This window comes from Nelumbo lutea, chromosome 5 (genome assembly GCF_056320005.1).
Source record: "Nelumbo lutea isolate HS-2025 chromosome 5, American lotus-T2T, whole genome shotgun sequence".
Classification (NCBI taxonomy): Eukaryota; Viridiplantae; Streptophyta; class Magnoliopsida; order Proteales; family Nelumbonaceae; genus Nelumbo; species Nelumbo lutea.
In genome coordinates this window covers 44,877,455-44,889,810 of record NC_142688.1, presented here as the reverse complement: position 1 = coordinate 44,889,810, position 12,356 = coordinate 44,877,455, and the positions used below count along the sequence as shown (strand labels likewise).

Here is a 12,356-nt window from a genome sequence, read left to right as displayed (position 1 = left end):
AAAAACATCCTTTTGATTGAATTTTTGGTTGCTTTATCACCACCAATGATAACAAAACCCATAATTTTTCCATTCATTGCTTTAAGAAATGTGTTTAATGTTCAATCTTATGAGTTAACAGTCTCATCTGCTAACAAAGTATATGCAAAAGCAATTGTTTGATGGTGGTTGTTCACTTCAACAAATTTGACAAGTGGTTTGTGATAAACGTTTGTCCTGTAAATTAAATCAATCCCCAAATCTATAGGTTTCACGAGATCTGGAATATGCCCAAAAAAAGGTTTCTAAGATGCTTATCTTCATCAATAGTATATTCAAAAAACAAATATATATCTACAATCTTCTATACCTTTAAATTCCATAAAATCCAATATTGTCTCTACATTCTCATATTTTACAACATTTCGCTTGATTGAATCAACAAATTTGTTAACATCTTTGTCAGTAAAGACTACATTATTAGTCTTATTTTAACCCTAGTATTGTGTAGAGCAGATATTTGAGCATTATCAGCATCACTTAATGCTCTATGCATGTGATATCATTATTGGATTTTAATCTCATAAGAAATTAAATCCAATGGGTTTGATTGGTCAATTACATGAGAAATTGTACCTGCACACTTGGTTGAAAAATCAGTTTTTTTTTCTTATAAAAATCTGGTTTTGAATTTGTCCCACATTAAAAAATTATAAGTTTTGTTTTCAGTGTTTCAATAGGAGATGATTTACACTCCTTAGAATTAGTAGAGGAAAGTATGGAGATTCGATACCGCACAACGCGCACACACATGCGATGCAATGACCTCAACACGCCCAAAACAAAAACCAAAACCTATGTATTTATTCACTATACCTTTGGGGTAGACAATTTCGCTGGATGATTTAGATCTACATCGAAAGTCTCCTCACTCAAAACTTTCTCGAACCAATCTTGGCAAGAATCAATCCATTCTCCCTCAGTGCAGTAGCACTTCTGTTGATATTGTGAAATGACGTCCATGTCAATCAAGCTTCGACTGCAATCCTTTGAGTGTTCTGTGTATGATGGTGTTGGTGCCAGCGTTTAAAAGAACACATATACAGAGGAGAGAGATACAGACAAAGAGAGATATTAAATACATACTGAACCAGATGCGTGGAAATAGAGAGAGAGGGAGAGCGAGAGAGAGAGCACGATAATGGATGCGAGGTAGAAACACACATGATGGGTGGAAAACATGGAGAGAGAAAAAGTCGAAAGGCTTCCCATGTTACATGATACATTGTGTTTTTTTGGTAGAAAGACACATCACGAGTGGGGTAAAGACTAATTGCACCCAGGATCAGAGTCCGGATGTAGTAGGCACGTTACGTAAACACACTAATTAAGCACCTAATAGCTGTGTGATAACTATCCCAGCTAATTTGCCTTTCATCTTAACGTTTTTGTTCCATTAGGAGTTCTTTATTACTTTATTATTTGTGTCAAAATAATTAAAAATAAAAATAAATCATAAAAAAGGAAAGCATAAACGTGCTGGGAGATGGAAGTACTTGGAACTCATTGGATTCTCGATCTCCAACCTTCTGACGTTTAAGTTTCAATTATAAAGAGGGTTTCAATTATAAAAAAAACCTTTTGCTGTTTTGACAATTTTTTAATTTTTTGTCAGAGCGGGTCGTTTAACCCAAAAATCAAACCCTTGACCAGTTCGGTCTCCGAGTCGGTTTTAAAAACTATGATGTTATGTCATTCGATCGTGTGACTCATATGACCCGAAAATGGAACCGTTCTTGCCACCAGTTTTCGGATTGATAGTTCAACCGTCCAGTTCGGATGGACGGCTTGTTCTGACAACAAAAATTAAAAAAAAAAAAGGCCAAAAACCATTGAATGGGTCAACGGGTTGACAGTTCAACCACTCGAGTCAATGGGTCGTTGGCCGATTCAACGATTTTTGGCCAGGGAGCAGGATTGGGGTAAAATGGAACTAGTTGCCTAGACGGTTCCCAATTAAAAAAAAAAAAACAAATGACCCGTTCTGACAACAAAAATTATAGGCAAAAAATTGAGTGTGTGGGGTCTATTAAGCAGTACCATATGTGTTATGTCATTCAAGTGTGTGACTCATATGAACTAAAAACGAAACTGTTATGGCCACCAGTTTTCGGGTCGACGGTTCGATTGTTTGGACCAAACGGATGGCCCGTTTTGACAACAAAAATAAAAAAAAATAAAATAAACCAAAAATGGGTCAATGGGTTGTTGACCGATTCAACGGTTTTTGGCCAGGGACCGAGATTAGGATAAAATGAAACCGGTTGCACAGATGGTTCCGAATTAAAAAAAAAAAGGCCAAAAACCATTGAATGGGTTAACGGGTTGATGGTTCGATCGCTCGAGTAATGAGTCTTTGACCAATTCAACGGTTTTTGTCCAAAGATTGGGTCAATGGTTCCATTCCAGCCCCTGCAAAGCACGGCCCCTCCGCTAGTTTATATGTATTACTCTAAAGCTCTCCATGTGCAGGAATGTTCTTTATTTTTTAAAATTTTATAATTTATACACTAATCAAAGCTATCTATTATAAACAAAATAACAATAGAGTAAAAATTAGTTTCAGAATTTCTAAAGATAATAGAGGATGAAAAAAGATTGTAATTAATAGAATTAAATGCGATATTTATTTTAAGGGTCTTTGAGAAAACATGATGCAAATAATTAAATCCACTCCAATCAACCAAGTTGAGTGCCTACACCAACCAACCAGTTGCAGCGGCTGAAAGTCGAAAAGTGGGAGAACCCTAAACTGCAAAGGGGTGGAGAGAAAGGTGCATTAAATGGGACAGGTTTTCCTTTATCATGATTTTTTTTTTGATTATTTTGAAATAAATAATAAAACAATAGAAAACTCCTAACGGAACAAAAATGTTAAGATGAAAGGCAAATTAGCTGGAACAATTTCACACAGCTATTAGGTGCTTACCTAACGTGCCTACTATATCTGGACCCCCCAGATCATTTCCAACGGTTAAAGTTTGTTAATTGCATTTTATGCAAAGTAATTGCCCTTTCAAGCTATCAGGCACCTAGGAGAGCTGAGCTAAAGATTAAGTTTATTTAGCTGATATGAAGTGATCTAGATAATCTATTCACTGCTCATTTGTAAAAGTGAAGTATAGTTAGGGTTGTATTTGAATCAGATTCAGAAAATCCAAATTAATTCAAATCAAGTACTCAAAAGTTGCATCTAACTCCGATCAGAAATCGGATTGGATTTGAAGACTTCATATTTGAATCCAAATCCTAGTGGATTCGGATTAGATTAGGATTTAATCCGGTTTTATTTTACTTTTTTAAAATAACAATAAAATAAAATTTTAATTACTTCTATACATACTAAATTAATATAAAAATAACATATTGAATTTATTATATATAATGTATAATATATATTTTGTACAATTTTAAATATAATTATATAAAATTATATATCAAAATCAATTAAATATTATAACATAATTGGACTCAGATTTTTAATCACATCAGATGGGGTCAAATCTGAATCTGAATCCAATGTAATTATAAATCAAATGTAAATAACATCAAATAGGATATAAATACATAAATACATCATCCAAATATAAGATAATCAGATTGATTGTCGGATCGAGTCTCAGATTTTTAAGTATTATTGACAAACTTAAGGATAGCGGCTTCTAACTTTTCATGGTGGGCCCTATATAAACATCAAATAGGATATGTTAGATGAATAATCGGACCAGACCCGATTATTAATTTGAACAAAGTAATGCACCCAAAATCGTCCCAATTAATAGTTGAGTCTATCGAGTCTTTCTTACCCGATAGACCTGATTATTATGAAAACTAAATTTACTTCTTAAAGAAGTAAAATGGTATGATGCTCATTTTAAGGTATCTTGAGTAGTCTTGGTTTGTTATTTGCATCAGTTTAAACATACATAGGATGAATTATGTCAAAAATCCTTAATGTATTATCATCTACTTGGGATAATGAACATGAGAATGAGAATGTATAGACTTATCATAGAGATTAGTGGGATAATTTAGAATTCAGCTCACATTGACAAGAATCTTTGGAATGCATGGAAAGAATAGTTGAATAAGCTCTGTAACCTAGGATTCAAGTTTGTATGAAACAGCTTTATCAAAGTTGTGAAAGGTGAATCACTTTAGAATGGTTGGACTAGGATTTGGCTAAATATCTGTATCCTTGAATCTTGAGAAAATAGTGTTGTATGTAGAATGGTTGGACAATGCGCTTCTCAAGACAAATAATATTTTGTTGGTAAAATTAGTCCTACATATTAGTTGATACATTAAAACAAAAGAAAATAATAATGGAATAAAATCTTTACATGCTTTTGTGGGTGTCAAGACTTTAGAACTGACAAAGAAACTAATGTACGTGTAGCAGATTTGATTTAAACTTTGCCCTAGCTAGATTATAGAAAATAAAGAAAAGGAAGAATTAGTGCAAAGATGTCTATAATTTGGTTTTAATTTGTCATTGCCTAGAAATATAATGGTTGTAGGTTCTGCATTATCTGAAGGCTAGCTAACTCGTCAAGTCTAAATAATCTTCTTCTTTCGGAAGTAACGTTTCAAATACCATAGCTGCAAAGCTGAAACCACTATGTTGATCCCCAAAGACATGATACTGAACGTTGTTACTCTGGCATGGATTGTTTCAATTACCACCCTCATTTCCATTTCCCTATCGATAACAAATTAATTAAATATGTTATTCTACCTGCTTAAAACTATGGCAACCAAATATATTTGGTTGCATTGAATCAGAAAAGAACACTCACTACCTGCCCATGAGACGGAGCATCTTTTCATGAATGGACTCCACTATTTCCTCTTGTTTCCTCAGCTCTAGCTCAACACCCTATATGACACCAGATATATGCATCCAAATATCAATAAGCACTATGTGAATGGGGTAAAGAGAAAGGAAGAAATTAAGATGTGCAAACCAGGAGCTTTTCTTCTTTTGCAACAGAATCCCAGTCCCTTGCAGCAATTCCAATCTTCCAATCAAGGTAAACGCTTGCTTCCTCATCTCGATGATAGTCACCCATCCAAAAACAGACCAAGTACTTCCCAGCCTCGGTGGTGTTGAATTCAAACCAGTCATCAGTAGCATTTTCTACTCTGTAGATGTTGCTTCCAGATGGAGATGTCACCTTGAAACAAAGTGGATTTATCAAGTAAGTTGCATATATATATATATATATATATCCAAAGTGGATTTATCAATCATCAATCAATATCCAACAGAAATAAATTAAATTAAGAGTTTTTTTTTTTTATTTTGAGAGAGGGAAAAGTTGGTTAATGGGATTTTGATTTTATTGATCAAGAAACCCATGTTTTTTTATCAGATTTATATGGGAATCATGGAAAGTTTTTTTTTCCATACTATCTCTTAGGTGGGTAAATCAATGTTTTAAAAACCAATCCGGAGGCCGAACTGTTTTTGCCTCTAGGTCACAGGTCACTGGTTCGACTGATCAGGATGAATGGTTCAAACTGTGCCACGTTAGTGTATATATATATACATATGTGTGTGTGCGTGTGTGTAAATATATATTTTAGCAATAAATAATGTATAAAAATATTTTAGATATGCTATATGTATTATTTTATATTTAATTTAAGTTTTTTAAATTCAGTTTTTAATTTTTTACTTATAAACAATATTAAAAATTGTAATTTGAGGCTAAACAATAAGTTATTTCGTGAAAAATAGCGGGGATGCATAGATCTCAAAAAGTTACAATAAAAAAAATCACACCAATTGAACAATGGAGTGCAAAGTTATGGCCTCCAAAAATTTTGTACGCATTGCGTGTGCAACCCATGACTCAGTCATTGGATTGAATGGGTCAACGGTCAAACTAGCCAGGTCAAACGGTTCTTGACCAAATCGACGGTTTTTTATCATCTGACTGGTCTTGATTGATTTGGACTCAGAATCCTGGCCGAGTGATAGTTCAAATGATTTGACGATTGGATTAACGGCAGGTTAAAAACATTGGGGTAAACAATTTTCCCACGAGGGAAAGTTGCCCAACACATGAATGGAACAAAATGCATCTTTCAATAATAAATTTTTATAGGTAAAATAGTCATTACATTATTTAGATAAGAAATAAAAGAACATGAATAAATACATTTACAAGGATAAATAACTTACTGAGAGGCAAACAGCCTGAAATGCAACGGGGACTTTGAGTTAGAAAAATATATATACCTTGACAGTGATGGCAGGGCCGTCGCCTATTTGATCGGCAGATATGACATTGTATTTTGCCAAGACAGATACTCCATTCTGGATTTCCTCTGAGACGCACTTGGTTCTTAATGGAGGAAGAGTCAACCAAATCGATTCCCCCAAAGGTAAAAGAAGACCCATCGAACTAACAATAAGAAACAAAGCTGGGATGCGCAGTGACATCATCGTTCCTTGTAGAATAACTTAAAACCAAATGAAGCAAGAGCACCTTCTACCTATCAGTCGCTTTCGCTTGCCCGCTCTGGTTGGTGAACAGAGATGGAACAAGCGAAAGCGTCGAAGATTCAACGCAGGGACAGTGACCAAAAACCAGAACCCAGATCAGTATATAATATACATTTCTCAGGTTCTGATCAAGGTTACTTACTGATAGTTTTCAATATTATACGAGGATAATGTCCACTTTTGGGGAGCCCGGATCAGCTGGAATACCGCTATTAAAATTGCAAATGGTATTCCAAGAACATGGAAGGCATGTAATCCAGGATCAAGCTCCATTTTGAGTGACGGACTCAGGGTATGAGGCTAATAACGGAGCATGGTTTTCAAAACCGGATTGGAAAAATTGGGAACCGGTTAGGTGATTGGTTCTGTTTTACCCTAGAGCCGTTATTTTGCCAAAAAACTATTGATTTGATCAATAAACCACTGATCTGGGTTTTGAGTTGTCCAATGGTTTTGGTTGTTTTTTATTTTTTTATTTTTTTGTCGAAACGGGCTATCCATTTGATTCAAACGGTCAGACCATTTGACCTGAAAAGGGACCCCTGACTGGTTCATTGTATAGTTTGATTTTAATAACCTTGGTTTGGTGTGATCATTTAAATTTTTATAGTTAAAACAAATTTGTATTTTTAATTAGGGTTAATTACTAAAACCTCCCTCAAATTTTTAACAGTTGCTTGCTAATAATAGTCAACTCTTTTTCAAACCTCAGACGCCATTAGAATATTGGCAAAAATTAGTGATGGCATCAATTAAACATTTTCTAGATGGCAAAATTTCGATTCAAACTAGGACTCTGGAATCTAAATCCGAGTTGATTATTTCGACTCCAACTATTTGGTTGGGTGGAATAGGAATCCCATTTTCATTCTTATTGATTTTGTTTTTCATTTGGTTGGGCTATTCTGATTTTCCCATTTGAGAGAGTGGTGGTCATTCCCTGCCCCTCCCTTGAAAATGAAATCCCTTTTCTGCTAATTCTTATTCTCATTTCCATTTCTATTTGAATTAAACAGATTATAAAAATAAATCATTCTGATTTTGATTCCAATTCCAATTCTAATTCCAAATGCAAACCAAACGGACCCTAAAAATTGAGAACGCATACACCTCTTTCCACCAATCATTTGGTCCAATGGTGGGCGTCATTTAAAATTTAATAAACTATAAATGGGTAATGTCACCAATAGTGGTGATAGTTTGATTTTAATAATTGTAGTGTAGTGAAGGAAGGAAATATTAAATATGAAACTACTATTTATTATTAACAAAAAAAAATCCTAGACTGCATGTACAAATCAATAATTTGAGAGTTGGATGACTCTTCAACTTGGCAGTTAAATACTCGAAAACGTCGCTTTGGCCGAGTGGTTAAGGCGTGTGCCTGCTAATTTCATGGGGTCTCCCCGCGAGAATTCTAATCTTTCAGGCGACGTGGGATCAATTTTAGGTCAAAGAAAATAAAAAACTAATCAAACCGACAAACCGCTAATTAATATACCAAGAATGTGAATCGGAAGTGAACAATTCAAATGATGAAATACGTAAATTGCCAGACTATGTTTTCAAATCGTCATTGATGTAGGTGGTTGAACCATTTGAATCATGGTTTTGAAATCGGACCGAACCAGTTGATTCGGGAATAGCAATTGGTTTTATATAGTTTTAATCGTTTTTGGCCAAAAACCGTTGAATTGATCAGTGACCCACTGACTTGGTGGTCGATTATTGATCCGAACAACAGTTTTGACCGTTTTTTTAATTATTTTTTATTTTTTAAAATCAGAATAAACCATCCATTTGAACCTGATGGTTGAACTGTTTAACTCGAAAATCAGTGGCCAAAATAGCTTCACGTCTGATCCGATTTTTAAAACCTTGATTTGAATTACCAATAAGTGCAAATTTTGGTCTGGATTAACCTTAAACTCAAATATTGGTGCAAAACCACTGACTTGGTCAAAAAATATGTCAACCTAAACGCATGAACCGTTATGCCATTTGGCCCACACAATCCATTCTGGGTTATAAATTATATAATGCCCAAAATATTTGAGAGGCCATAACTTATTTGCCATTTGGCCCACACAATCCATTTTATTTATTTATTTAGGATTACTTTTCCCGATATATAGCAATGCAAAGGCTGAAGGCACCTTGATCCATTATTTTTGTCGAAATAACAGTTTTTATGTCTCGAATCTTAATTTCAAATATAGAAAAGTTAAGCTTAAAATAAAATATATATATTACATATAATTATATACTAGCGGCGATTCGTGCGATGTGTGAATTTTATTAAGCGGAAGTTAAATAGTATAAACAAATTAGAGTACACAATTGTTTTATGTTTCAATCTTTTAATAATTTTTTTACAATATAAAATCACAATAATTAATTTCAGTTAGGGTTCATCAAACCGATGAAAGTGACCAACCCAATCCAACTCGACCTGAGCTGATCAGATTTCTAGTATTTCCAATTGGCTTTAGTTCAGCAATTTTCCAACCCAACCAGGTTGGGTCAGTTCCGATTTGGTCATTTGTAAACCGACCAAAACTAAACCGACTTGACCATGTATATATATATATATATATATATATATATATATATATATATATAATTTTTAATACAAGAAAGTGGGAAATTCCCTTATTTCTTAGTCTAAAATATTTTAATCTTTTGAACCGATTGGCTAAACCGATAATCAACCCAAATTGATACAATCCAAGTTGGATGAATTTCACTAATCTTTAGTTGGTTTCGAGTGACCAACTTCCCAACTTAATAGTCTAATTTCAGCTAAATTAATAGTCTAATTTTTAATAAATAACTATTATTGAAAATTTATAGCAAAATACACAATTTTTTAAAATAAATTTATAATGAAAATACAATAAATACTGAATATATATTAAATTAATAAATAAATAGTGTAATCTCAAATAATAGTTTAATATCTAATAAATATTAATTAATAAATTATAACAAAAATACATAATTACTAAAAATAATTTTATAATAAAATAACAATAAATAAAATAAGTATAATACATTAAATTTAAAAAGTTAAATAAGAGTAGTTTAATGTTCAATAATTATTGAAATTTTTTGGTTAAATAACAAAACAAAAATATATTTATTCATAATTATTTAAAATAAATTTATCACAAAAGTTCAACAAATAATTAATGAAAATACAATAAATATTAATTTTAATATATACAATTTTGCTAGCATTATTAATTGATATAAGTAAAATTAGTTTTTTGCAATATTATTTAGTTATTTAAATAATATCGTTATTTAAATTTTTTAAATATAATTATTTATTGAACTTAAGATTTTTTTCTACTATTAAGAATTTTTTTAAAATATTACAGAGTTTCATTATTTTTAATATTATATTTTTATTATTTGAATAACATTTAAATTGAATAATCCGTTAAATTATTATTTATATTGTTAGTACATAATTTCATCACAAACTTTGTAAAAATATGAAATTAATAATATGAATTTTATTAAATCTACTTAATTATTTTTTGTATTCTTAATAAACATTTTAATTCAAAACTTCTTTAGGTAGACACTAGTAGAGACTCGTGCGATGCACAGGCTTTGTTAAAGCAGTTTCAAGCAATAGGGCTAGGGGTGCAAGTTGCGTGTGCCCAATTCAAGCCCAACCCGCTTCAATCAAAGCTTTTTCATAGGTTGTATATGAGTTTTTTAACTTTAAGATGGGGAGGGTTTTATAAATTCTAGACTTTACTCACTTAGTGGGTTGGATTTTGAGAATCCAAACCCTCCCCACACATGAAAATGCAAAACCCTACCCATATTCAAGGGTTGGCATGGGTTGGGCTTAAAGCCTGCATCTAATTTCATATTATTTCTTGTTATATAAAAGCAATAAATAAGTAAAATAACACAAATAAACAACAAAATTTCCAATTATTTGAATAAGATGTAAGAACACATAAATCATCAATTATCCTTTACATCTAATTCAAAATATTATTAAATTCAACACATAGTACATTAAGTTTATATGTTTTCCAACAAATATGAAGGTTGAGGGCTCAGGTTTAGCCTAATAGCATACACTACCTGTAACACACAAGTTGTAGAATCCCAAAACATGACTTTCCTCAAAACGCATCCCTCAAACAAAAAAGCCCACCTGCTCAAGGTGGGTAGGGGAGGATACTCATCGGGTATAGTAGAAATTGTCATTCCTAAGCATGAGATGCTTAGTTAAGGTTGAGTTGGGCCTAGGTTGGTAAATTGAAGCTTAACCTTGAAATGGACAAAGCTTGAGCTTGAGGTTTGAGACTTAGGATTGGATTGACCCTCAGCCCAACCCAACCCACTCAAGTTGCACCTAGTAGGGACCCATGCGATGCAAATGCTTTGTTAAGCAAAAACCAAACAATAAAAGCACACAAGAGTGGACAATTGTTTTATATTTTAATATTTTAAATAATTAATAATTAGTTATATTTTTTATACTAATTTTAATATTATTTTACAACACAAAAATAACTAATTAATTTCAGCTAGGTTGTTCATCAAATTGGTGAAGCCGACCAACACGACCCAACTCGACTCGAGTTGGTTGGTTTTCTAGTATTTCTAGTGGGTTTCAGCTCAGCAATTTCCCAACCTAACCAAGCCAGGTCAATTTTAGTTTAGCCATTAAAATATTTTATATTGTAAATTTAAAATTTTTAACTTAATTTTTAATGACACCACTATAATTTTTAAATTTAATTTTTTAAGTTTAAATCTTCTGAACCAACCAACCAATTGAACATTGACCCAAACCAATATAACCCAAGTTGGCTGGTCTTCACTAATGATTTATTGGTTTCGGGTGACCAACTCCCCAACCCGGCTAGGTCAATTTTGTTGGCTAAACAACATACAATTGAATCGAACCAACCCGTGAACACTCCTAATTTTAGCTAAACTAATAGTTTAATCTCTAATAAATAACAATAGTTTAATCGCCAATAATTATCGAAGATTTTCTATTAAATAACAAAATAAAAATTGATTTATAAATGACTATTAAAAATGTATTTATCACAAAAATACAATAAATAATTACTGAAAATACAATAAATATAAATTTTAGTATATATAAATATATAAAATATATAGATTAAGATTTAAAAATTATTATTAATAAATATACTTTTTTGAAAGTTATTTTCTATAATTCTTAATTAATGTAGAAATTATTATTATATTTATTAATACCTATTAAAAACATTTTTTGAAAGTTATTACCTACTTTTTTTTATTTGAAATCTTCAATATCTCTAAATTATTTTATCTATTTTTCATTGATTCATTGATAATTAAAAGTTTTAAATTATTTATATTTGATATTCTTATTATCAAATATTATTAAATCTATTATTTCCTTTATTTAATCTATTTAATTTGTTTTTAATAATATTGAAAAAATAATTTAGTAATTAAATTTTTAATATTTAATATTATCTATTGAAAATATTATTTACCTATTTAATTAATATCATTATTTAGTTATTTCAATATTACTTAGTTATTGAATTTCATAATCCATAAAATCATAATTGATATTATTATTACATAATTCCATTATTAATTTTGTAAAATATAAATTATTATTAATTCAAATATTATGAAATCTATTATAATGGTTTTCTATTTTTAATGAAACTTTTAAGTCTATTACATAATTTTGTTATTTTAACAATTTAAAATTTAGTTATGTTAAATATTTAGTTATTTAAATATTTAAATAAAATGT

At 31.3% G+C, this 12,356-nt stretch overlaps 1 protein-coding gene across 3 annotated transcripts; it reads right to left on the bottom strand.

Moving 5' to 3' along the window:
* Positions 1 to 823: 823 nt before the first annotated feature.
* Positions 824 to 6,775, bottom strand: LOC148852095 (transmembrane emp24 domain-containing protein p24delta3-like). Of its 3 annotated transcripts, none has more exons than XM_088945050.1 (4): positions 6,287 to 6,775; positions 5,007 to 5,216; positions 4,842 to 4,918; positions 824 to 1,037 (listed from the first exon to the last, which is right to left on the bottom strand). In XM_088945050.1, the coding sequence occupies exons 1-4, from the start codon at positions 6,491 to 6,493 to the stop codon at positions 1,004 to 1,006; spliced, it is 528 nt and encodes a 175-aa protein (XP_088801176.1). In that variant the 5' UTR covers positions 6,494 to 6,775; the 3' UTR covers positions 824 to 1,003. The 3 variants fall into 3 exon arrangements, with proteins under 3 accessions (XP_088801176.1, XP_088801175.1, XP_088801174.1); XM_088945049.1 differs by lacking the exon at positions 824 to 1,037 and adding an exon at positions 2,614 to 2,791 and having other exon boundaries at positions 6,287 to 6,684; XM_088945048.1 differs by lacking the exon at positions 824 to 1,037 and adding an exon at positions 4,274 to 4,741 and having other exon boundaries at positions 6,287 to 6,693.
* Between the last annotated feature and the right edge of the window lie 5,581 nt (positions 6,776 to 12,356).